We start from the raw sequence: 27,349 nt of genomic DNA, 5'->3' as shown, positions 1-27,349 counted from the left end.
TGCAAGGTTTGTGTGAGCTGGCGTAAAGGAAATATGCTTCCAGGTTTCTTGTAAAAAGATGTCATCTGGGTAGAACTTCAGTGTCACACGGAAGGCGTCAATAGGGGAAATAGGATAAGTGCTCACAGTTCCTTTACCAAATGCATTTTGGTTCAGGATGAGAAGTTCAGGATGAGAAAGGCATTGGGCTGGGCTCTGACTTCCCTCATTTGTAGATAGCTGAGAGCCAGTGCCACTTCATGGAAGGGGTACCTGGGAGTTGTCACAACCTGGTCATCTTGACTTTGCTTTCTTTTTTCAAAGGCAGCGTTAAGCATAACTGCAGAGTAAGCCAGAGAATCAGTTGAACTTTCTGGAGGTGCTCTATAATTGGAAAAGCGGTTCTGGGAAGATGTAGGCTAGGCCGCATGCAGCGGAGCTTGCAAGAGGAGTTTGTGCCAGCAATTTCTGAGTCACTGATTAATGGATGTGCAGGGTAATAAATGTACTCTGATCGGATTAATGGGACTTAGGAGCAGCTAGAGAACTGGGAAGGGCTAGATAGAGCTGGAAGGCAGCTCTAAGTGTGGGAACCGACTTAGTGGGAGCAGGAAGTGCTGGGACTTATGTGAGGGTCCCTCTGCTTCTAAAAACACATGCTTTTTCTTCAAAGGTGGCATTTTGTCATTAGATGTTAGATGGAGCCAAAGACCTGATTGGCTGCCTTCTCCATAAAAGAAAACATTAGTAATTAATTGAATTAAAACTATCACCTGATTGGATTTAAAATGTCTCTAGCATTTTGAAACACTGGCATTAGAAATGTCAGGTTATATAACACACAGTGTTTTAATAAGTGTGGGAAGATGGGACAGAGCCCAGGCAGTTCCAGAGTTCCATGCTGCTGACTGCAGTGCTGTTACTGGCTGTAGTCTCAGACGGGACTCGAGTCAGGAAGATGAGAGGGGCAGAGGGGTTCATATACAAAGCAGCAGCTCTCTACTGGGGGCAGGCATGGTTCTTCCCAGATCGTCTGGACACAGCTGACAAAATATATCATTGTTCCTCCTATAGGCATGTCAGTAAGGAGGAGAGGGAGAGAATGGGGGAGGAAAGAGAGAAGGGGAGGGAGAGAGTTGGGGGGTGAAGGGCACAGTGCGTGGTCCTACATCAGCTCAGTGGTTGTTCTGGTCATCAGCATGGATCACGTATTTCATCTCTTGTGGATATGACTAATTGCAGAGTGCTACAGAAGACTCTTTTTTTCTTTTCTTTTCTTTTTTTTTTTAGAAAAAAATGTTTGGAAGTTTATTTAATTCATGAAGGAGGTATTTTCAAAGACTACTAAAAAATTGGAAGAGATTTAACTGGTTTTCATTTCATATAAACAAAGACGGTTAAGCAGTTGGTCATGGATACTAAAAGATACCAGTGTAAGATAATTTAGTTTAAAGAAGGTTTGGACCCAAATGAGACAACATGTTAATCCGGTGGGTCTGACATACTAATCAGGACGTGAAACTCTCTGATTACAAGAAGCCTGTTTCTCAGAGGGCTCTGCTTTCCCATGGGCCTGCTCAGTCCCCCTTCTCATTTGCTCCTCCTGTTTATTTGTGTATCAGTTTTCTTGCCTTCTTCAGGGTTTGTGTATCCTTCCATACTTAAATAAGTTCTTATGTTTATTTTTTACCAAATTATAGCCTTTTTAAACAGTTCATCTTAATTCCCAGTTCTTCTGCATATCTTCCCCCTCTTTTGGTGGTGGAAATCGGACCTAGGGCCTTACACATGCAAAGCGCTTACTGTGCCTCAGAATTACACCCACAGCGCTATACGTTTACTGTGGTTTTCAGAAATCTCAGGGTTGGGTTTTTCTCATTTAATTCGAATCTTTTATGTTGTCTAAATCATTGATACTCGGACAGATCTTCAGTGGCAGTTTATTTTTGTCCGTGTAGGTGTGTATAGTCGTGTGCTCCTTTGCACACGTGCGTTCATGTGTGAAGAGGACGGAGGACAACTTCAAGTATTGTTCACCAAGAGCTGCCCCGCCTTGTTTTTATTATTGTTTTTATTTTAGTTTGTATTTTATGCGTATGAGTATTTGCCTGTATTCATGTCTGCACCATATGTATGCAGTGTCCGAGGAGGCCAGAAGAGGGCATCAGATCACCCGGGACTGGAATTAGGAGCTGCATGTGGTGCTGGCAATGGAACCTGGGTTCTCGGGAAGGGCAGCTGGGCTTAACCATTGGGACGTCTCCCCAGAAGCTACTTTGTGTTTTGAAAGAGAGTCTTGCGCTGGCCTGGATCACAACAAGTAGGCTAGGCTGACAGGCAGATGAGCCCCAGAGGTCTGCCTGTCTCTCCTTCCGCAGCGATGAGATTACCAATGTGAGCCACCATGCCTGGACGTTTGCAATGTCAGTACAGGGATTAATCTCGGGTCCTCGTGTTACAAGGCAGCTCCTTTACTGACTCTTCCGTTTCCCCACCATGGTAACTTCTTTTTTATTGACCGTAGTCCTCTGAGTCTGGTAGTTCTCTTCCATGACTTTAGCTTCCACAGCCTTAACGTAGAATTGAAACTTGGACTTGTTTAAAATACACAGTGAAGACGAGGCATCCTTACTATTTTATCTCAGGGGTGCAAAATCCAGTAAGAGGCTGTGTTACCTTCTTACTGTTCTCCGATGGGCCTCCCATGACATTTATTTTGAGTTGGCTTAATTCAGTGCTATGTCTAAGGCCTTCAACGCTTAACTTCTGGTCCTAAAAACTGCATAGTTCTGCATCTTGATGGTAGCTTGTGGCCTTCTCTTCCCTTTTGTTTTCCCTTGAATTTTACAAGTACTTTTAACATTGTTACCCTCTATTTTTACAAGTTATTCTATAAGGAGGTAACATCTCCTTATATTTTTTTCTAAATACCCTCCTCTAATAACTTCTTCTGCTGATAACTGCAAAGCAAGCTACTTTCCTTCTTCCCTTATGTGTCATCTTTAACCCACATCTCTCTCCACACCAACCAGGTGCCACCTTTTACATGTAGAGAAGGAGCAAAGGGTGAGTGACAGGTTCCCAGTTGAGAGTTTACACTTGGTGAAGTTGTGTTTCCTGGAGGAAGCAGGGAATCGACTACCTGATGGTGAGAGAAGGTTGAGCCTGGAGTGGGGTGACTCTTGCTTCCCAGGGCCGAGGAGACACAGTGAGCAGGAGTCTAAAATAGAGAAAGTGCGTGTCTCTCTGCTCGGTTTTCATTATGCTTTTGACTGAAATACCAGTCTGGCTTCCCAGAACTATTCATGCTTAATTAATTTTATGTAATATTTTAGGAATTGTCAGTTTGCTTGTCTGGGTAGAGAAACATTCAAGTCTGCCTTTGTTAAGCTACTTATATTGTCTCAGGAGGTAGTATGCAATGATGTAGTAATACGGTTTCTTTGTAACTTTCTGTGATTTAAAAAGCAACTTTTAAAATTAAAGGTGCACTTGAGATTACTGCTATAGTTCAGGAGCTTGGTTTGTTGTTGTTGTTGTTTTTCATTGTTGTTTTGGTTTGCTTTTGCTTTTCATAGGAAGAGGTCCAGTGTGCCCTCCTAATGAGGACACCCTAGAATGAAGCCCTCCCTGCCTGTCCCTGCAGTGGAAGGTGTTTTGATGGATGTGTGGCACAGACTTGTTTATCATGTCTGTTTTAAGAGGGATGTGTCGCCTGAGCGATATGGCCTTGCTTTCACAGGCCAATAATTTTCTCTGTGTTCAGGGTTAAAGATTTCCATATGATGAAAAGCTATACAACAAAGGGAATAGTTCATGGACTGAGAGACAGCTGTAAGACATGCATCTGTAAGACATACATGGGGTAAAGGATTGATACCCAAACTGTATAAGGAACTTAAACTGTGGGTGAAGAAAACACATAAGCCAAGTAAGAATTACAAGGGACCTAACTAGACACTTCTAAAAAGATCTGAGTGAGCAAGAGGTGAGAAACCTGACGTCACTCATCATTAGGGAGATAAGAGCGAAAACCACATTGAGATACTGCCTCTCCTCTATGAGAGTGGCTAACGTGAAAAAGAAAAAAAGACTCTTTGAGACCAGAAAAGATATAAAGAATAGAGAACTCTTGTGTACTGTGGGAATATAAATGAGTATAGCCATTATCGAAAATAGTGTGAACCCTCTTCAAAAAACTAAACATAGAGCTACCTACCACCTGTTCCACCCAACAGACTTTAAATTGTTGCACTGGAGAGGTGTCTCCTTCCACGTTCATTTTAGCAGTATCCACACTCGCACAGTTATCAACCTGTGTGTCCATCACCTGAGGAATGGAGAGAAAAGTGTTGAGTAAACATGTGCATAGTTACTTTTCTATTGCTCTGTTAAGAAGAGTTCATTTGGGTTTACAGTTGCAAAGGGTTGGGGTCTAGAACACAAGCTGAGAAAGCAGGGAGAACAAATTAGACATGGACTGAGTCTATAAAACTATCAAGGCCCTCCCCTGTGATGTGCTTCCTCCAGCAAAGCTCCACATCCCGTGGATCCCATAACCTCTTCAAATAGCACAAGAGAAGACCAAATATTTAAGTACACGGGCCTGTGGAGACACTCCTCACTCCAGTCCCTGCAGTAACAGTGGATTACTAACGAGCCTTTGAGAAGGCAAAAATCCTATCATACTTGTGGAAGTATGGATGTAAATAGAGAACCATGTGCTAAATAAAATAAACCAGACAAAGGAAGACATATACAGCATATTCAAGTTTAGGTTTGGAGTCTAAAACAGTTGGACTCACGGAAATGGAAAAAGAATGATGGACATTCAGGAGTGGGAGTGAATGGAGAAGGAAGGGGTCATCTGAAGTCCAAAGCCCCAGTTAGGAAGAATAAGCCAGACTTTGTTTGTTGATCTGTTACACAGCATGACAAGCCTAGCTACTAATGTGTATCATACGTATCAGCGCTGCTAAGAGACTGGATTCCAGATGTTCTCATCACAAACCTGTTTATTGCTTGAAGTTCATTAGTTTGATTTAATCCTTCCATATTGTACTTCAAAAACCTTAACAGGACTTGCAAGGTGACTTAGCAGTTAAAATTGTTCACTGTGCATGCTTGATGACCAACCTCAGTTTAATCCCCAGATCCCATTTGTGGAAGGAGAGAACCAACTCCTAAAAGTTGTTCTCCGACCACCACATCTGTGCCATGGGACACATACACCTGTACACACACACACACACACACACACACACACACACACACACACACAATAATGATGATGGTGATGTTGATGATGATGATAATGATAATCTCAATATCACATTGAACCTCATAAATAATATATGCCTAGAATTTGTAAATATAGAAATTTAAAAAAATATCTGCAAACAGAATACCCCTAAACATTTCTTTAGTCCAAAAACTTTTTTGATCTTACTTCCCTGATAACTGTTAAAATTTTGCCATATTTTGTTATAAGCATTGGGGATGGGAGGAACAGAACAATTATGAAATGGGAACTAGTCTGTAAGATTTACATCTGTGCTAGGGTGCTTTTTAATTTCTCAGATTACACAGTCCCCAGTGTACAGTGTAGGCTGGCTTCTGAGTAAGAGGCTTGTCCACAGTACATTAGCAGGATCCAGGTTTGACCAACAACAACAAAAATAAAATGGAGGTTGCCTTGCCCTCGTAGGGGATTTTACTTAGAATTGGGCCTGAGTATTTGTTTATCATCCCTTTCTATAAAAATGTCCAAAAGAAAACATTTTATAATTTCAGTGTAAACCTAGTTTGACGTCTTCCGACTCCAGAATCTTCCTGTCCGAAGTTCTTGGTTTTGTGCACTTTGCCCGTTCGCTATCAGCCCCCATACAGAGAACCGTCGGTCACGGAATGTTTTTCTCTTCCTACCTTTAAACCCACTTGTAAACATTTAACAAAAGGAAGCTTAGCTTCCATTATTACCCCCAGGGAGCTGAAGATTTCTCAAGAGATCCTTTTGGCATCTTCCAACAAATTGCTTTTGCAGTTAGCATTATGGTAGCAGAAGTCTGAGTCATGGTACCCAGTCACGGAAAAGATGGGTCAGTGTTGAACCAGCTCTTCCCAGAACAGGATCTCAGTCTTCTCTGCTGTTCCCCATTAGCTCATATGACAGAAACTGTTTTTACTGATCATGTCTGGTCTGTGTGAGTGTGTCTGTGCACCTTTCTTATCTGATGCACAGCCAGTGTTGTGCTTTAAAGTTTAGAATGGTGACGTCAGGAGAGACTGAAGTGGACTGTAATTGGTCTGATTGTGTCTCTTACATGTCTAATGAAAAAGATGTACTCCTTGAAAATGCCTTTTCTTTCTTCAAAATATGACCCTTGTCTTCCTTCTTTTCATGTGGGTGAGTCATCTTACTAGCAGTCAAAACAACAGGAAGGCTGAGTTTTGCTTGGCCTCTTGTTGGTGGCCAGGTCCTTTCTAGGACCTTCGGTCACACATAAGCACATTAAATTGCCTGCACAGAGTGCTCTCAGCAAGCTGAGCACGACATGGGAGGACCTGGGAAAACTGTGAGGATATGGGCGCACATCGGAGAGAGAAAGGAGGTTTACGAGGATGGAGGAGGGGATGAGGGAAGAACTGAGATGGTGCGGTGGCCAGCCTGTCTCACTGTCTGGACTCCCCCTTTACCAGTGACTCTGCACGAGTGCTGTTCCTCAGCCTCCTTTGCCTCACTTTTCCCATCTTTAAGTGAGGGTCAGCATCAGTGCCAACAGCTGGATTGATGGGTTTCGTAGAACAGACTCTAGAATAAAACAAGGAATTCTTTAGTCTTGAACTTCCAATATGGAAGCCACAGGCCACAGTTGCCACCCTGCACTTTCAAGTGTGGCTGTTCCTGAACCAAGTTCTAGGAATACAGGCTCCACCTGGAGTCCCCAAACAGAGCAAAATGTGTTTTTTACTGAGATTTGTACTATACACATGTTAAGGTAACTATATTAGCTGTACTGGATTGAAATATTACTAAATTAATTTCACTGTTTCCTTTTATGTTGTAATGTGGCAACAGGAACTTTTGTAGTGGCAATATGGCTTATATGATGGACTGTGTACTTCCCTTATATGGCAAGACCAGAGCACAAAAGCTCACATGCTAGATTTTATTGGGAAAAAGGAAGCAGCGCGGCTCTTGGGCTTGACCTCACAAGCCTGAGGGATTAAAAACGTCCTGGCAAAGTTGAAGGAGGGCTTCCATGATGCATCCTTCAGTTTGGACAGGCTGCTGTGCATTATGAACTGATTTTATTAATGATTCCTATAAAGATCTTAAGAGCAGCATGATTATATTATGTGTAGTTGTTAAAATACACGTTTTTTAAATGGAAACATGTAACATAATCCATAGCTTTTGTAACTATTTTGTTTCTGCTTTCTTAATATTGTGAGCATCAAACTGTGTCCCTCTTAGAACCCATTCCAGATCCAAACACAATAGATATCTGATGAATTCCTATGTTCCTAATTGTTTTCATGCTCCATATTTTCTGTGTTTTGGAAAATATATTCACTTTTGAAGCAGTTAAAGTGAATCTGCCCACGACGAGGGAAGGCCCTGCTTTCTGCAGGGAAGGGGGCTCTTGCAGAGTCGAATCCAGATGCCCCAAGGTCTTCTTGTCATTGCTGGAAGGGGTTTGTGTGACCCTGTCCATAGCAGCAGGGTGCCCTTGTCCCCTTGCCAGGGGTGGGAGGCTGGGATGGTGAACTCCAGCCGGGACAGAATGTTTTGGGGGCAGTTTCTGGCTTTGACTTAGCTTGACTTGGCTTTACTCTCTTTTTCTCGCAGTGAAATACGAGGAGTTATACTGCTTTTCCTTCAATCCCAAGCTGGATAAGGAAGAAAGAGAACAGGGCTGGTTGCTGATTGATCTCAGTGAAGAATACAAGAGAATGGGCCTCCCTGATACCTACTGGCAGCTCAGCGATGTGAATAGAGACTACAGAGTGAGTGGCACCGTCTCAGTGGAACCCAAACACTTCATCTGCATGAAATCACAACCGCGGTTAGCGTGGGATCACTGTGATCTCCACAGCTCTTTACAGATGAGGTCTGAGGGTCCCCACGTCTCTCTCTTTTTTGCTGGTTCCCTGCCCCCTCCACCACTGGGGATTGAACTCAGGGTTTTGTGCATGCTATACAAGTGACCTGCCACTGAGCTACATCCCTGACCCATTCTGGCTTTCTTTTCCAACTGCACCTAGAATTAGTCCCTCAAGATCATCCCTGCATACTTCTCCCCTTACGGGGTGAGCATGTGGAAACTCAGGGGGGCCCAGTGGAGACTTTGGGGCCAGCCAGTTGTTGGGAATGCTGGCTGGGACCTCATTCTCCCATCACATCTTTTTATAGCACAGGGGACGATTAGTGGGGAAATCAGAGGGACTCTGATGGCAGTTTGGCACCAGCCTCTCGATGTGCTCACTGGATTCTCAATTGGTACATAAGGTCACCAAGAGGCTCCCTAGAGAGATGTGGAAAAAAAAAATGTGCCTATACTCAGAGGAAGGAGTGTGGAGAAAGGGAAGGAGCGCCAAGTGAATCCCTTGTTCCCTCCAGTGATGAGCTCACATATCAGTATTAGCTTCAGTATTAATTCCTAGTGCTCCAGGGAGTTAGCAAGAGAGGGGAGATAGAGGTGGGGAGGGGGGCAGAGAGAAAGGGAGAGAGAGAGAGAAAGAGAGAGCAACTATGAATGATATCTTTGGTTTAACTGTTGTGTGTTTGTGGGTATTGTTTGCTGAGGCTCCAGCCCAGGGTTCTGAGCATGTCTGGCAAATGCCGTACCATTGAGATATACCCCAAGCCCACTCTTCTGTCTTAACTTTCCTCCTTTTTTTTCGTAGTTACATACTTTGATAGATAAATAGTGCCTGTGTTTATCGGCCACTCATAGCGACTCTTTGAATGGCCTATTGCCTTCTTGCTCTTCTATTCTAGAAGATTGTCTCAGTGTCTATTTGAGGTACTGCTTTGCTTTTGCTTTAGGTGATTGTTGTCATTCATGTAGCTGTTAAAAACATATCCCAACATGTTTCCTGATCTTAGGAACTTTTGGTTTATGTTTTTTTGGTTTTTGTTGTTGTTGTTGTTTTTGACATTCTCAGGTAGTCCAGGCTGAACTCAAACTCACCATATAGCCAAGAATGGCCTTCAACTCCTGGTCCTCCTGCCTCTACATGTAAAGTGTTTCCATGCCTGTTACATGTATGTGCTTCCATGCCTGATTTATAGAGTGCTGGAGACTGAACCCAAAACATCTGAGCTACATCCCAGCTCTAATCACTAATTTTAATCATGATTTGTGCTTTTGTATATTGCTAATCTTTGTCCAGATTCGACACTGTGTAAGATCTACAATTAACATTTTTACTGATTATGATTGTTATAGTTTGAGACTAAATCTTATCCTAAAATTAGGTAGTTCTTCACTGTTCTCCAGAATATCTTGGAGATACAGATTATTTGTGATGCAGATGGTTACTCCTGATACTGAATCTTCTTTGTAATTATGCTTAAATCTAATAATTGATACCTTACTTAATCTTTGTGAGGTATCAGGTTAATGTAATTAGACCAGATTGTCCATTGCTAAAGTCAACTTTTACACAAATGTTTTAGCCTTAAGATGAAAAAGGGAAGTCCAACTTCAGTGAAGGAAGTCGATGTCTTTATTTTTAAAACAGTTGTATTACTGTTCTTGATCAAGGAAGAAAATAATGTGAGCTACAACCAGTGAATAATATTTTCTTGAAAATATGGCCCTTTTACTTTTGATGACTTTCCCCTTAGAATTGGCATCACAAATACAACTCATTCATAGTACCTGAAGTCCTGCATTACATAGGCTGAAAACCACATGTCACACAGCAGTTCTTTTCCAGAATGACACACAGCAAAAAACAAGGCCAGCCATGTACAGAGGGTTGTGACAGAAAAGGTGAAAACCCTGGGGATTTTCTGACTTGGGAAACATCACAGAAATATCTTTATTTATTGCCAGTTTAGAAATAGAACAAAACTTGTCTTACATAGTAAGTTCTGACTAGCTATCCATTAAGAAAATCATTTCGTCTTAATCCACTTCGTATGAATTTGACCTTACAATTGAGAAAAATATGTCCTTTCCCCTCTTGCTTTACGAGTATTTTATCCTTGGCACCAGTCCTTTCAAGTGGGTGGGGTGGGAGACACTTGCCAGTAATGGGGATGATGTCCGATGAGTTCTGCTCTTTTCTGCTTGTGTGGTCTTGGGCAGGTCAGCTGGTACTCTCACCTCTGTTGGCAACGCTGCGTCAGCTAGGATACCTGCCACACTTGCTCGTGGCGGCCTAACTCTCTAAGCACGTCCTTTATTTCATACGCATCCCTGAAATTACCTTTATTTAGTATTAAATATTACAAGGTTAAAATTTTAGTCAAGCTGGGAAAGTAGCTCTGTGGTAGAGCACTTGACCAGCATGCAGAGGGCCCAAGTTCAGTCCCTGCAAGTGGGGAAAAAGTTAATGGGGAAAAAGTTGCTCAGTCTTTCTTGTAATATAATTTAAAATATGATCTAAACCACATATTTAATCAGACTTGTTTACTTCAGTTCCCTACAGATAAATCTTACCTTAGTGTATTTTATTTATAAATAACTTTACATTGCTCATACCATTATTCATCATAAATTCCCTGAAATACATTGTAGGGTCTAAATATTTAAAAAGATGTTTCTGTGTAGATGTGTCTTGGTTCCTGACAACAAACTGCTCACCCAGGTCTGACTCAGACCCCTTGGATAGCATGGACGGATAGCATCTGCATAGGTAAATACGTTTACTGGAAGGTACCCAGGTCATTAGGGACTGGTTCTGAGAATGTGACATCGTCACAGCCTCCTTCTCTGTTACTCATTTCTGCCCGGGATCTAATAGTAATTCCCGAAATAAAGTAAGGACTTGGTAACAGCTTCCTGAATGAGTGCAGGAATTACCTAAAAAGATTCATTCCCTAGGGTAGGACCCTACTGAGACATGTGAGCCTTTAATGCTGGCCAATTTAGTGAGAAATGCAGGCTAATTTTTATAGTGAGCACAATAATAATAATAATAATAATAATAATAACAATAATAATAATAATAATAATAATAATATTTTCTTATTCACAAACAATAGCCCAAATTACTTTCAGTAACAAAGTCGAGTTAGATATAAAAAAGCAACAGAAAGGCATTTTTCACTCTTGTGAACTTTTCTCATTCTCTCTGAATTTCCCTTTTGATTTCCAAAAACAGACAAAAATCTCAGGTGGTTCCTGAGGAATTTTGAAATACAGTAGCGTAAATCATATTGTGTGACACATTTTTCATTACCAGGATTTTGACTGCAGCTCTGTGAACTAGCTGTAAAAGTGACAGCAGTGAGGTTTCTGAGATCGACAGCCTTTCTCTTCTTTTGATAAACACACAGAACCGAATTTGCCATCTTCATCATTTTTAAGTGTGCACTTAGTAGAGTTCAGTGTGCTACATTGTTGTGCAATTGAATTCCTGAGCTCACCTTGCAAAGCTGAAACTTTGTGCCCATTAAACAATAATTCTCCCCTCTCTCCTCGGCCTGGTGATTAGCATTCTACTTCCTGTGTTAATGAATTAGACTCCTTTAGATACTGCATATAAATGGAATCATGCGATGTTAGTTCTTTATTTGGCTTATGTGGCAGAATTTACTTCCATTTTAAGGGAACAATAGTCCAGTGTGAATAGAAAACATTTTGTTCCTCCCTTAGCTGATGGATTCGAGAGTTGTATTTGTTTCTTGGCCATCAGGAACTGTGTTGCTTCTAGTGGGGCTGTGTGAATACCTCTTTGCAACTCTTACTTATTCTTACTCTTATGTATACAGAGTGAAGGTTTCTGGATTATGTAGTGTGTAACTGGAGGCTTTTCTCTGTCCCACCCCATTCTGCAGCCACTTTTAAATAATCACTCTGAGACATATATTAATTATAAATGCTTGGCCAATGGCTCAGGCTTATTACTAGCTAGATCTTACATTTAAATTAACCCATATTTCTTATCTATGATTTACCACGTGGCTTGTGGCTTATTACCTCATTTTCTACACGTCTTGCTTCCTTAGTGGCTGGCTGGCGTCTGCCCTGACTCTGCCCTTCTTCATCTCTGTCTTCAGTTTGATTGTACAGCCTAACCTTATTCTGCCTCGCCATTGGCTGAACAGCTTTATTTATCAACCAATGAGAGCAACACATTCACGGTGTGCAGAAAGACCATCCCACAGCATTTCCCCATTTCTGTCTAATCGAAAAGGAAGGTTTTCACTTTAATGTAGTAAAATTACTTATAACAGAGTTATCAAGCAGGAATTATAGTTGCAATATCTAGTCTATTTGTATTTGGCAAAATTAAAGAAAATGCTCTGTCATCTATCCTATCTTTGTGAGTCTAAAGTTTCATATCTAATTTGCCTTTTATCATAACTAAGGAAAATTATAATTATAACTATCTAGTCTTCAACTCCATCAAAGACTCCAGAAGGATATAATATTACCTGACTAAGCAGAAAGTGCATTGCAAGCAACATCTAAAACTCTAGAAATGACAGAGACATCTGGCTGCCTGGACATTCATCCAAAGTTCTTCTGTAACATTGGGGCATCCATTGTCAGCCTATAGGCCTAGAGTATCTGGCAGACTTTTCAGTGAAGCAAGAAATTTGATGGACTATCCCACCTATATTGGCAAAGTTTGTCAGTCACTTTCCTCTGTGTCCTGCAGAATGTCTGGCAGTTTCTTCTGTGAAGCAAGAACCCTGAAGGACCATCCCACCTTGTTTTGGGAAAGTTTAGCCCTCACTTTCCTATGGGTCCTGAATGTCCACTATATACAGCATACTGTCAAGCAGTTCAGGAAAGAGCAGTTTCAACAGACTAGCCTTGCCACATTGAAAGCAAACTCCATAAAGAGTTTCTTTGATGCCCATCATCTCTGAAGTAATTGGTGCTGCCAGGAGCAGACATGTCTCACTGTCAAGAAAAGTCTAAGTTCTTAAAACATTTTAAATGCCATATTATGTAGGTCTTTGAAGTGTTTGAAGATTACCTACCTAATTGGAATATATCTTTGTATACCTAGAAAACCTAACTAATATGGCTATAAGTTTGACTATTATAGATGACTATTAATCTGTATTTTTTAATTATACACTACATTTGCACATGAGCTGGATAAACATAATACCTTAAACAAGAGTAGAAATATACATACAGTATAACAAAATGGACTTTAAATTTGTACCAATAAACTAAAACTCTACCAATGTAAAATATTTTGAGATTAACAATTTTTTGGATTAAAGTAGATTCAATAATCTACCTTTTTTTCATAATAATCTACCCTTTTTTCCATCATTTCTATATCATATTCCCTTTTCTTCTTTAGAAGGAGATTTGCTATGACCATTAACAATTTATAACCAACCCCCTTTAAATGAAAACAAACATTCATAAACAGTGTTTTGGGAATTTGGGCATAGTTCTTTAGACTACTTCCTGTTGACTGGGGGCGCTGGTAATCTTATGGGGACCCTGCGAAAATTTGAGATAATGGCCAAGTCCTGGAAAGACCTGCTATAACCTTTGTTGATGGATATCACCTGCCAAGGTTCAGGAGTTCTCCCTTGATCAAACCTGATCCATCTTAACATGGAATGAATCCACAGCCTCTTGTTTCCTTTGGAAACAAAAGCAAAACCACTACTCCAAAGCAATGCATCTTTTAGGTTCCATTTTACAAATGTATTTTTTGACTTTTCTTTTAAAGTGAAGGCATTCTTAAAATATCTAGGCTGGTGTATTTCATCAGTCTCTCTTTCAGTCCCACGTCTCTCAGCAACTGTTGTTTGCTTGTCAACATTCAAAATATTCAGAATCCACACAATACTATACAGGATCCAGACGCCCTGTGTATTTCCCATCTTTATGTGGCCTATTCTTTTTTATATTATGTTACTTCTCTCTTTAGAGACTTTATTTTTAAACTATTAATTTTTTTATGACTATACCCTTTTTCTTTTCTTAAGCCTATGCACATTTTTTTAAACACACCATGACCTGATTAGAGGCCTTTCTGTATGAATCTGTTTTTTACTGTGTTTCTTAACCCCTTTTGTCTGTATGAACAAAAGCTAAATTCGCTGTGCAGCACACTACTTGGCTTGTGTATGGTGAGAACCCACCATGCTGTAGCTCAAACCCACATGCCACGGTATCTCTATACTACTCTCCTCATGAGAATAACAACTAGGAAGCTGTTTTTGGCTTTGTTTATGTGTTCTAGAACCCTTTTTTAAAAAAATGTTTTCAGGCTTTATGTGGGTGTAGGAGTGGCACATTGGAGCACCATATGTAACTGGAGGCTTTTCTCTGTCCTGCCTTATTCCACAACCACTTGTAAATAATCGCTCTGAGGCTTATATTAATTATGAATGCTTGGCCGATGGCTCGGGCTTATTACTAGCTAGCTCTTACATTTAATTTAACCCATATTTCTTATCTGTGCTTTGCTACGTGGTTTGTGGCTTGCTACCTCATTTTCTACATGTCCTGCTTCCTCAGCAGCTGGCTGGCATCTGCCCTGACTCTGCCTTTCTCCGTCTTCCATTTGATTGTACAGCCTAACCTTATTCTGCCTCACCATTGGCCAAATAGCTTTATTTATCAACCAGTGAGAGCAGCACATATTCGCAGCACACAGAAAGACCATCCCACAGCAGTAGTGATTGTGTTTTAAACGCTGTGGAGGACTTCTCTACTGCTTTCCATTGTGCTTGCACTGCTTCCCAGTCTTACCAACATGCACAGGGTTCTAGTGTCTCCGCGTCTTTGCCAACCCTTGTTCTTGGCTTTGTCTTAGTGGTGACCAGCCTAACAGTTGTGAGGCAGTTTCTCAGTGTAGTTGATTCTCATTTCACTGGCAGGTCAGTGCTGTAGAACTTCCTTTCATATGTGTGCTGACTGTTTGGGAACAGCTTTGGGGATATTTGAGTCTCCTGCCTGTTTTTAGTCAGGGCATTTGATTTTGTTGATGTGAAGTTCTCTGTGTGTTCTGGATAGTAAACCCCTGATTTGGTGGGTTGCTTTTGCATTCTTTAGGTTGCTCCTTGGATACATAAAAGTTATGGTTCAATGGAGTCTCATTTATTTTCTTCCAGTGCTTACACTTTTAACACTGTACATAAGAAATGACAGCCAGGTTTAATATGAAGCTTTTCCTCATAGTTTTATGGGAATTTTGCATCCTACATTTAGACCTTTAATCCATATTGAGTTAATTTTTGTGTAAGGGCTAAGAGCTCACCTTTTTATTTTGGTTATAGATTTCTAGTTTTCCCAGTAACTAGGTAAGAAACCATCCTTTTCCAAGAATAGTTTTGGTACCTTTGTTAGGATTACTCAGCTGTACATATGAGGTTTATTTATGAACTCTCCATTCTATTGGTCTGTTTGTCTTTATGCAGTATCACACTCTTTGAATACATGTGGCTGTGTGACCTGCCTTGAAATTATGAAGTATAAATCTTCAACTTCGTTCTTTTAAAAAAATGTTTTGACTATATGGAGTCTCCCGAGAATTCCTATTAGTTTTAGGATAAATTTTTATATTTCTGCAAAATAGTCATTGAGACTTGGATAGGATTGCCTTGAGTCTGATAGGATTGCCTTGGGTAGGAACATTGTAGTTGTACTGGGCCTTTTACTATAGGAATCCAAGTATCATTCCATTGTATCTTCAGTTTCTTCAGAAGTATTTTGTAGCTTTCAGGGTGGGACTCTAAGTTTTCACTTGAGAGTGTTGCCTACTTTGAAAGGGGGATAAATTTCATTCTTTTAGCTCCATTAAAAAACTGTTATTAGAATTCAAGTTAAATGACACTGTAAGCCTGAGGGTATTATCATTATTATTACTATTATTATTATCATGATTAATTGATTTAGCAGATGCTTTATCTTCTTAGAGATCCTACTGGAAGATGTATCAAAATGCCATATACTTGGCTCATAGGCTGGGGCTCAGTGCTCTGAAGAAGCAGGACTCCTTTAATAGAGTTGTATTCAAGAAAGGAGGTTGTGCCAGCCAGTTTGCAAGCCTGGACATTGTTGACTGGACCCCGGTAAGGGAGCTTTGGCCTTTGCGTTGGCCGAGCCATAAAGGTCTGCATTCTCCTGGAGAGTGATAACTCTGCTGTTCTAGAAGGTAGCGACTGTCTTGCACAGTAGTGAATGAAGAGGGCTGTGTGTGCAGAGACAGCAAGCAGTACAGCCTCAGAGGTAGGAGTGGGGCTGTGCGTGCAAAGGAGGTTGCCCTCTAGGTATTTCTCCTCCCCTAGTCTCATTTCAGCCATGAGGTGCAAAGTGGTGTGGCCTGAACCACACTAGACGTTTTCTGGCCTTGGGAGACCTTCAGGAGCTGCAGAGTCCTTCACTTTCCTCTTGATCTTCAGAAGCCATATGCAATATTTTGGAAAATCTTCCCTAGTACAGATTGTCATTTCACTTAGCCATAAAGCCTTTCAGTTTCTTCATGTTGTTTTTATAAGTAAGAGTATACGTAATCCTCAATTTACTGAAAACCTTACTTCCTTTTAAAACTGGTTATTTTCAGGACATGACAGTCTGGTGCAATGACCACGTCTTTGACCCTTGGGCCAGCGGGAGTGGTGTGTGTTAATATTCTAGTAGCTTGCTTGCTTGAGACAGATTCAGACACCAGGCTAGAATCAGGAAGGAAGTGCAATGTTCTGTGGCCTCATTCTAGCTGTCTGGGTCCAAGTACACTGGGCTCTCCACTCCTGGAACAGGGTTTTCCTTGAGAGTACCCAAGCCCACATGAGATTGAAGTTGTGCTTTGGACCTGTGATCATTCCTTTTATGGCCTTTTTCTTTCTTGCTCTGTGATTTTTAGCTGTCTGGTTAAGGGAGTCAATAGAGGTGGGCGGGGACTGAGGGCATCTTGACAAAACCGTCTGCATACAGTCAGGAGGCTGAGAGCGCTCTTGTGGTTTTTCATTCCCTTCAGTGGCGACTTGTAGTGTGGTAAGGGTGGGTGGAGTTGGCCAAAGGATCCGTAGATAAAATATTACCCCTAGTGCTACACCCATGTGGATTCTGTTACTAAGACTCCAAAGATGCTTGACTTCCAGGAAATAAACAGTTGATGAAGCCCAGGAAACTGCCATCTGATAGATTGACTGATGGGAAAGGCAAACACCGACAGCCAGCCAGCGGTCACCATTGCCAAGTGCTGGCATTTCTTTTGGCTCTGGTGGTTTATAAAGTGCGCTGTCAAAAGTGTTGTCTGATCATTTCCTCCTATCCACCCCTTAAAATATCATTACTAAACTATCAGTTTTGGAGATCAGAAAACAAAGCGTCTGGTGTAGTTTGGCTCTATGAGGTTGCAGAGTCAGAAACGCCAAGCTGTGTACCAAGCAGCTGATTTGTGATTCTCAATCCTGTGATCCTCTCAAGGTTCCACTGTGCTCCTTCCTGCCAGAAGGAGCAAATCTTTTCTTAGCACTTACAAAATCAATACACTTGAAACACAGATAAAGCTGGTGCATTGTGTGGTAATGGGAGATGCACCATGAGAAATCCTATCTAGAAATCTTCCTGGGGAGGACCCGGGAGAAGACTTCCTGAAGAAAGCGGGACTGGGTAGGCTGGGGAAGCATGGAAGAAACTTGAGAAGACCAGGGCCAGAAGTGTTCAGAGAAGGCTAAAGAAGGACACAGTGTGCCAGGAACACAGGTAACCTGAGGATGTAACTGCTCTGATTATGTTTTAGGAATTGTCCCCACACAGGCTGCCAGTCAGCCATTAGGATGCAGAATTACAGTTTGTACCTTTTTGAGGAAAGGAATACTCACTTGTGACTTTCTTCCCCCACATAAAGAGCCTTTGGAGAGAAGGGACAGTGCACAGTGACAGATGTTCATGGGTATTTTGCTTTCCTTCAGAATGGTCACAGAATCGGCAGGACTTCATTTCTCTGAGTGGCTTCAGGTTTCCTCAAAACAGCCTCCTTTGTAACTTGATTAGGAAAGCTAAGACGCGCAACCTTCAGGCATGTTGAAATGGGATTTATGGTGTCAGTTTGCAACGTAATGCTTGATTGCCTCAACATACCTTTGTATTTTCTGGTGACAGGTTTGTGACTCTTACCCCACGGAACTGTACGTCCCCAAATCAGCCACAGCACACATCATCGTGGGCAGTTCCAAGTTCCGGAGCAGACGACGATTTCCTGCCCTTTCTTACTACTGTAAAGAAAGCCATGTACGTACGTACGTCTTAAAGTCTCAAAACAGGCCTTGGTTTCACACTTTGATTTTATGTTTTATCCTAGATGGGATTTTTTCTAGCCATTTCTGTCTCTGTCTCCCCCCCCCCCCCCCCCCCCCCGTATTTATTTGAATTCTTAGTGGTACATGGATATCCTGTGGACAGTGTGAGACAATCTAGTTTCATGTAGAAACTTACCTTCCATTTCTATTTGGCAATAAAATAATGGTAGACTCAGACAGAACCAGAGTGTGCTCAGCTGCACAGATGAAGCTGTCCCTCTGGAAGCACTGTGCCTGTCTTTTTGATCCTTAGATGGAGAAGGCTTTAGTACCAGCCATCACTTCCCACTCCAGACAGTGGATGCGGAGGGACTCAGCATGCTCCCACTTTTAAAAGGAAGGTCTGAGAAGCAAGTGTAACACTTCTGCTCACACACTGTTCACCAAAACTATGCAGAGAAGGAAGGAAAATGCAGTCTTGAAAGTAGCCATGCAAGTAACTAAAAATTAAAACTCGGTTTCCATGGAAGATAGGAAAACAAACTTGGAGGAATAACAGTGATCTTTTCCATCAATTATAAAAATTATTTGGCTCAAGCCAGGCAAAAAGGTTTGATTTTCATGGTTAATATAGTTTTATATTTAAAACCAACTGATGCTCGTTCGTTCTCTCTCTCTCTCTCTCTCTCTCTCTCTTTTGTGTGTGCGCGCGCGCGCGTGCGTATGCACACATGTATACAAGTGTGTGATTGTGTATACGTGAATGTAAATTTACCTGCAGTCGGGGTGGAACAGCAGCTGTCAGGTGGTAAAGGAGGCATCCGAAAATATTCTGACCACGGCAGATCCACCAGAGTCAGCATGCAGCCTTTCTTCTGTGCTGCCTTCTCCAAAAGAAGATACTTGTTTAGTGGCGAGTTCTCGCCACTGAAAGGATTTGTTTGCATCCATTGCTCTTTTCCCAGCCATGATATTGACCTATATTATTTAACTCCTGATATGTTTTAATCCACATAAGAACAGTGTTTAGAGGCAAAAGATGATGTAACTCCTCTTTCTTAAAAGTAAAATTAGTAAGGTTGTGAGATACCGTGGTGTTATATTTTAAATTGGGATGCAGTAGCATTCACGTGTTGTAGTTTATTGATGAAGTGAGACAGAAGAGGAATTTAGGCAAGAGATAGAGGATTGTTCCTCCTTTTAACAGTAGGATAGACAAAGTATTTAAACAGTGAGTCCAGGGTCCAGGCTACTCCCTTTTTGGAGAAAAGTGAACCTTACTTGGGTCCATGTGAATTTTCCAAGGGCAAGGTATAGTATCTCAGACAGGACCAAATCTTCAGGAGGCAATAGCTCAGAAGCTAGCCTTCCTCTGATGACCTCCATCGCCCACTTCTGCCCTCAAATGCTCTTCTGCTTGACTTTCCGAACGTCCCAGCAGCTAAGTATATTTATTACGATGTCGGCGCTCCTCTGCATTGGGTTTTAGTTGACCTAGCAAAGGTATAGATAGACATGTTTCCAAGCATCACTTCATGATGTGCTTACTCTAGGTAAACACTGGCTGTGTGGGCCCTTGAACTCCCATCTCCACATCTCTGTACACACTAAAGTCTGAATTGCAGGTGGAATAATAGTCATATTCGTGTTTTGTAACAATATTTGGATTCCAGTATCGTGTTTAACATCTAAGTGTTTCTGAGTAAAGGCTTCTTAAGAAGTACCATTACTGAATATGGCTTTCTGTGAGTATGTGGGATTCAAGTGAGATGGCTTATTGGTTTTCCATGCTCTTATTGCTCATTAGAACCTACCCATCGAATAAGGGCCATGTTAAGGAGCAGTGAAAACAGGGTGCTATGGGGCTCAGGCCTTGCAATATCATGTTGGGGAGGTCATGCTTGTTCCTACGGGAAGTTTAACTTTTATGTTCTTACCATGGCTATTGGGGAACTGAGGCTCCATACTTAAGTGACCAGGAGTCACCCCAGGCTGTTAGGCCAGGAGACTTATGTGATGAGGATTCTTACCTATAGAAGCAGTGTGTGGTGGGAGCCTGTGTTAAGGTCTTTTGGTTTTACCAGATATCAAAGCACCTCATCACATCAATTTTAAGCCTCTTTTTGTACATGGACCTTGTGGAGCTCCTCACCATCCAGTTTCCCTTTGAGATTAAACAGCTTTGCAGGTCGTGGTTAGAGACTTCCACTTCTGAACAGCATTCTGGGTGTATTTGTTACTGAGAGTCACTTTCTTCTTTGTTGTTATGGTTTTTTAGAGTTACTCTGCTTTGAGTTATGTACAACACAGTCTCCTAAATTTACAGCATAAATTTCTAGGGAACAAAATCCACAAATGACTTTTATTAAGGCAAACTTTCTTCAACAATACAGGCTTTCTTGCTATCTGTTTATAGTCCTGTTCACTGAAACAGTAACTCAGGTGTTAGGCATAGTTATAGGAATGTTACAGTATTGTACCCTGTAGCACACCGCTTGACTTTAATAATGGTAACCAGCTTTCATACGTGAGGAAGCTGAGATTCAGAGAAGGTACACAGTTTACAGTGAGAACAGAGCTGAGGTTCCAGTCGGATTTTCTCAAATGCTACTCTTAGCCATGTGTCTGACTGCCTGACTTCGTGCTGTTTCAGGGTCTGCAGATACAAGAGCTGGTAGATCACTTTCCTAGCATGCATGAAGCCCTAGGTTCAATCCCTGCACTGAATAAACCAGCTGGGTATGGTGGTGTACTCAGAAATTCTATTAGTCAGGAGGATCAAAAACTCAAGGTCATCCCCAGTTGTACTGTGAGTTTGAGGCCAGCCTGAGCTAGATGTGACCCTGCCTCAAAAACAAAACAAACAAGAAAATAAGGCACCTCTGATAGAGATGACTGGGGAGGCTTTGGTGTCTACACCCAGGGCCCTGGCATATATTAAAGGTGCTGCCAGGTAATGATGAGGTCCTCTCAAAGATCTGACCCTAGGGTAAGTGTCAAAGCCACAAAAGTATGTTGACACTGCTTTGGTTGAATTCAAAATTGAAAAGTATGAGAACAAAAGCATGTGTGGGTGAAGAATTTCATTTAGATCAGAGCATTGACCATTAAGAAAATGAACTACAAAATAACAAAATCTAGTCTAATGTGTCTGATTTATTGGCCACATTTCATAGTATATCCCCATAGCAGTTACCCTTAACTAAGATTTCTTTAACCTAGATAAAGTATCCTACAAAGACAACTCCAAGATCGCTTAGAACAGAATGCAGACCCTGGCCCCGTGCTTATTTACATGATCAGTCCTGAGGATTAAACCTAGGGCATTATGCAAGCTAGGCGGGTGCTCAACCAGTGCACTGGATCTCAAGTCTTATTTTTCCCTTTTATTTTGAGACAACATCTTACCAAGTTATCCAGGCTGACCTTGAATTCACTTTGCTCTTCAAGCTGGCCTTGAACTTGCCATCCTCCTGCCCCAACCACCCAAGTAACTAGAATTTCCGGTCAGTGCACCATGCTTGGCTGACTCTTAATCCTTAGAGATCAGAGGACGTAAGCCCTCCCCAGCCATTTGTGATGCTTTCTTTCCAGCAAACTCAGTTTGCACCTGCCCCCAAACCCTTGTCCCTCTTGTCACGTCAGCTTACTTCTGGATCTGGCTGCAGCTTGCTGTCTATCTCCCTCACCCATGTTCTGACCTGCTGGCCCCTTTCTCCTCACTACTTACTTCCTGTGAATCTGAGGCCTGCCTGACTTAGCTGCCTTTTTACATTCCCCTTGTATTTCCCTGCTGAACTGTGAACTTGCCTATAGGCCCCAGTTTCCTTGAACCACATCAGCAATTGCCTGTCTGCCACTGGGCTGTTCTGGATTCCTCACCTAGTTGTCAAGCTCTCCATTCCAAAATTCTTGGTCTTTAGACGAAGAGAGGGGCTAAGTGTGGTAGTGCATGCCTTTAATCTCAGTACTCAGGAGACAGAGACAGTTGGATCTCTGCGGCTTCCAGGCTAGGCAGGTTATAAAGCGAGTTCTAGGACGGCCAGGGCTACATAGCAAGAACCTGTCTCCAAAATCAATTAAAAAAAAAAAAAAAGACTAAGAGAAAAAACAGAGCAAAAACACCTCACCTCCAATGGCAGCATTGAAGTGCATATTTTTATTTTTTTCTAGAGAACCCAGGCCAAGGCCAAGTTGCTGGATTGGTGTCCTAGTTTGCTTGTTATTGTTGTGATAAAACACTGACCAAAACCAGCCTCGGGAGGAAAGTGTTTATTTGGCGCACAGGTTCCAGTCCATTATCAGGGGAAGCCAGGGTAGGAACCTGGAAGCAGGAACTGAGACAGGCCATAGAGGAAAGTTATTCACTGGTTTGCTGCCCATGGCTTGTTGAACCTGCTTTTTCATATAATCCAGGGATAGTTGTCCAGGGATGGCACTACCCACAGTGGCCTGGGTCCTCCCACATTAATGGAGAAAATGCCTATAGACATGCCTGTGGGACAGTCTTGGAGGTACTGTCTCAGTTGAGAGTCCCTCTTCTCAGATATGTCTGCGTTTGTGACAAGCTGACAGGAGCTAACCAGCATGACTGAGAAGGCAAAAAGGCTGAGTTCCCACTCAGAGGGGTGATTTTGTTTCGTGGATGGAGATGTGTATGCAAGACCCTAAGCAAGTGATGGCATGGGAGTACTAGGGAGTTTTTCTTGCCCGGCTCACTTAGAGTGGTTCCGTTCTCTACTAACCATGGCTCCTTTCATCCTTCCACACAGTGGGAGACTTACAGAATCAGTGTAGATGTGTTTAATCATCATGCATCTTATCAAGAGATTCATGTGTAGTTTAAATGCTAGAAGCTAAACCTGCAAAATTACTTGGCCATGAAAGCTAAGTTTAATAGCTATGTGTGTGTCTCTCTTCACTTATTCATGGCTGTTCTGTACATCATCCACCAGTGCAGTATCAAGGTCTCCAGGCCGTCTGTGAGGATGGGTCCCAGAGTTCCCCTAGAAAGTATTGTCTCAGCATGTGCTAGTCTCTCGCATAAAATGGTAATGTTTGCTCGTGCCCTGCTCACACCCTCTTCTGCATACTTTACATTGGCTCTTGATTGCTTAAAATAGCCACCCACGGTAAACACTTGCTATGATGGGTTATTAGGAAAGAGGACAAAAAAGTCTAAGTGTATTCGATACAGATTCAGTACTTTGCTTTGAATCATTTGATCCATGGTTGTTTAAAGCCACAGCTGGTTAAACCTACTGGTGCAGGCAGGCCCTGGAGAAATGGAAAGATGGCCCTATGAAGTTGGAATTGCAGGGCAGGGAAATGGCAGGACACGCTGAAATGCAGTCTGAAGAAACCTCTTGTTTATTTATTTACTTATCATGTATACAGTGAGTGTTCAGCCTGCAGGCCAGAAGAGGGCACCAGATCTCATTGTAGATGGTTGTGACCCACCATGTGGTTGCTGGGAATTGAACTCAGGACCTCTGGAAGAACAGCCAGTGCTCTTAACCTCTTGAGCCATCTCTCCAGCCCCGAAACCTCTTGTTTCTAAACATTGCTACTGAGCAAACCCAGCAGTAATGTGGGCTTTCATTACTGGGAAAATGGGGCCCTTAGATTTGATTTTGGGTGCTTATGATCCTTTTAAATAGACTAGTGTAAAATAAAAGATAAAAAGCACTCATTTTTTCCCCAGTCTTGCCATTCATCGTGTCTTGTAAGTTTCGGGAGAGTAGTTCTTCTACTTTGACAGCGGAAGGAAACAATCTGAGGGAAAAGGAAAACAGGTCCTTCAATAGCTTTAAGTTTCATGATTGGGATCCTACATAAACGTCTTCACACATTCCTAAGGTCTTACCCAGGAGGCTTGTCCATATCGAGGGTTCTTCGACTTGGATGAAAAACAAACATACCCTGATTTCCACAAAGTCTGATCCCCTTTTCCGACATTGGTATGGGGTGCAGGCTGACCAAAGGCTCCTTGTTCTGGGGATGGTCCCACAGCTCCTCTGATGACCGTGTGGCTGTGGCCTCTTCCCACAGGCCTCCATCTGCAGGAGCAGCCAGCCCCTTTCTGGCTTCAGTGCTCGGTGTCTGGAGGACGAACAGATGCTCCAAGCCATCAGGAAAGCCAATCCCGGAAGTGACTTCATTTATGTCGTGGACACGCGGCCTAAAGTAAGTGTCGACATTGTCGTCATACATGTCTCTCCAGCCCTGAGTCCCGAGGCTGGAGGGAAGCAAAGCTTCACTGATACCGCTCCATGCTCTGACTGCTTCATCTAGAAAGGGTTGTTCCTGACGTGAGCAGGCCGTGGGGTCCCCTGCTCTCTGCTGCATCGCAGCTCCGGAAGGGGCTGACTGTGCTGAATACATTTCCATTTCCCCTGTTTTTCACATCGTGCTGGTCACACAGTAAGTGGGTGCTGTTCAGTTTTACAAGTTGCCTCCCTGAATGGGTGAGTTGTATGACACATAAATTAAATGTCAGCAATGCTATTTAAAAAAAGAACACAAGGGAATAAAAACATGACATACGAAAGAGAAAGTAAACTAATAGCTCAAGCCAGTTTAAAAGTAAAACGGTTATGAGCAGGCACTTAGTAGTGTAGTTGTAGGTATTTATAGACATGGTCTTCACCTCTTGCCACATCATACATTCTGGGTCTCTGCCTTTCTAGTAAACTTCCGCTGCCCAGCATAGACAAACTCTCCTGACCAGGCATGAAGATGCTGGAAGATTTGCACTCAGAAGATGTGAAAAAGTCTTTTACTTCTCTTGTTGCCTTTCAGTCTGTGTCTTTCTGTCCAAATCTGGCTCGAACCCCTTCCTTCCGACCCTGCCCACCCTCCTGTCTCCTCCCTGTATCTTCTGTGTAAGGTAGAGCTGCTCTGTGTGCTCTGATAGTTTGTGCTCCTTAGAAGGTGCTCTGCAGACGACTCAGGGTGGGAAAGGAAGGTGGGGCTTTACTGAGGGGAGACTGCAAATCCTTTTCCTACCCTACTTTTCCAGCTTTAAAAAGAGATAAACAGATTGACCTGCTAACGGAAGAGCCAGTGATCCAAGTTGGCTCTGTGTAGTGTAAGCCTTCCCTAGAACGTGGCAGCTGCAAGGCCAGGCCTAGTCCGTATTTAAAGCCAATTAATCCTCAGGATTTGATTTGAAGGGTATATTTAGTACTCAACTTTGTTTACTCTAAGAGATAAGGAGTTTGACTCCCATCCATTAAATAACGTTAGGTACCTTCTTCCCGTATTTATCCAGGCACACTTACATGGTTTTTAAACTGTTTCCTTCAAGCTTTCTTTCTTTCTTTTTTTGTTTTAAGGACCATGACCATGTTGTTTGGTCCCCACCCCCACCCCGAGTGTGTTAGGCTTCCTAGGTAGCCAGGGAAGTAAATGGATGTTTGCCGTGGAAGGATTGCAAGTTTTCCTCAGTCCTTGCCCGTGCACCCAGACGTACTCCCCAGTATAGTTAAAAAGAGAAAGGCTTAGGAGGCAGCTCAGAGGATCCTGATCCTTGGCCTTTGAGCAAGGCTAAATCCACACAAGAGCTTCCCAAGCCACCCACTCAGAGGAAAGCCTTCTGAACTGCTCACTGGTGTGAGAGGGATGGGCAGCAGAGGCCGTGACATCCTCAAGTATGTATTGACAAGAGTCTCCTTGGGGGTGACATGCCGCTGCTCGAGATGGGTGCATTCAGAACTGTGGAAATGTGGCAGAACAGTATTTGTTGAGTGTTTCACGATATCTCAACCTTGCCCATGACTTCATCAGATGTTCTGATTTCAAAATTCATCAGATTTTGATGAGCTTTCCAAAATGTCAAGTGCTTTCTTATTTAATTCTTGTAAGAACCCTGCAGATTAGCAAACTTCTTATCTTTTCCTTGGTAATGGCTTAGCCTGAAAGAGGTTAAGTCATTCACCAAGATCACACAGTTGAGGGCTGAGGCCATGTTGAGTCAAATACAGGCTTATCGGACTCCAAAGCCAGTGTTCTATTTATCAAAAACATCTCTAGGGGACTATGTCTCCATACAGGACTCTGGAGAGGGTTGCCACCTCAGTTGATCGTACACCCAGTGGAGCCAGAGACACAGCTGAAGAGCCAGCCCCAAGCTCAGCCAAAATCATTTCAAGGCCAAAGGAGCAGGAAGGGCTTTGAACCATATACCGCGTGCCTACCAGCTATGGAGGAAGTGTGAGTCCTGAAGGCAGGGGTGAGGTTGAGACTGGCCCTGTGTCACGCTCCGGCTCCAAAGATTGCATTGTGGTTATGTATGGCCTTAAGGTCACTGCAGCAGTGGCTATTTTATTGTGTAAGAGGAAGTCATGGGGTATTTCTCTCTTTCTCTGGTCATGGGGAGTGTCTGTTCACTGGGCCCCGTGCAGGTGGCATCTTCAAGACGCAGCTATGAAGATTAGGGGTGCCTGACAGGTGGGACCTTATTTCGTGGTCATATATGCATCCGCCTTGCAGGTGGTCATTGACTGATGAAGGAGGATGGGAGGATGGGAGAGAGGCATTGTATTTCATGGCAGGTTGGGGACAGTCTTCTCTCCTGTTCTTTGTCAGTGCAAGCGTGGAGAAATACCCTTTGGCTTAGACCTGAACAAACTTGATAGAACCTGGCTAAGACGGCTTATCTACACTGAAGGTCCCCAGTGAGGTTTGATGGGCAAGTATGCTGGTAAGGCTGCTGGAATGGGCCCGTGCCATAGTGGATCTCCCACGTGAGTGAAATGGCGCTTCCTACCCTAGGATACCTATGCTAATAGAAGGCGGAGGCGGCCAGTTAGTATCAATCAGAGAAGCACTGTTAACCACTAAGATAATTGCAGATGCCTGGCTTTACAAAGAGCTATTTATCTGATGCCTTCCTTCCATGTGGCCCCTTCTTCCGACTACACAGAAAAGATGGGCCTGGTAGAGAGCACAGGAGGGGAG

At 42.6% G+C, this 27,349-nt stretch overlaps 1 protein-coding gene across 1 annotated transcript in view; it reads left to right on the top strand.

Annotated features, from left to right (window-relative positions):
* Positions 1 to 27,349, top strand: part of Mtmr7 (myotubularin related protein 7) — a 92,345-nt gene that overhangs the window by 28,173 nt on the left and 36,823 nt on the right. Inside the window, exons 4-6 of the mRNA XM_052752074.1 lie at positions 7,832 to 7,989; positions 18,252 to 18,380; positions 24,440 to 24,574. Of these exons, the coding sequence (XP_052608034.1) occupies positions 7,832 to 7,989; positions 18,252 to 18,380; positions 24,440 to 24,574 (422 nt within the window). The remainder of the gene's footprint in view (positions 1 to 7,831; positions 7,990 to 18,251; positions 18,381 to 24,439; positions 24,575 to 27,349) is intronic.

Source organism: Peromyscus californicus, unplaced genomic scaffold, assembly GCF_007827085.1.
Source record: "Peromyscus californicus insignis strain IS unplaced genomic scaffold, ASM782708v3 Scaffold_23__1_contigs__length_62951481, whole genome shotgun sequence".
Classification (NCBI taxonomy): domain Eukaryota; kingdom Metazoa; phylum Chordata; class Mammalia; order Rodentia; family Cricetidae; genus Peromyscus; species Peromyscus californicus.
This window is presented reverse-complemented; position numbering and strand designations above follow the sequence as displayed.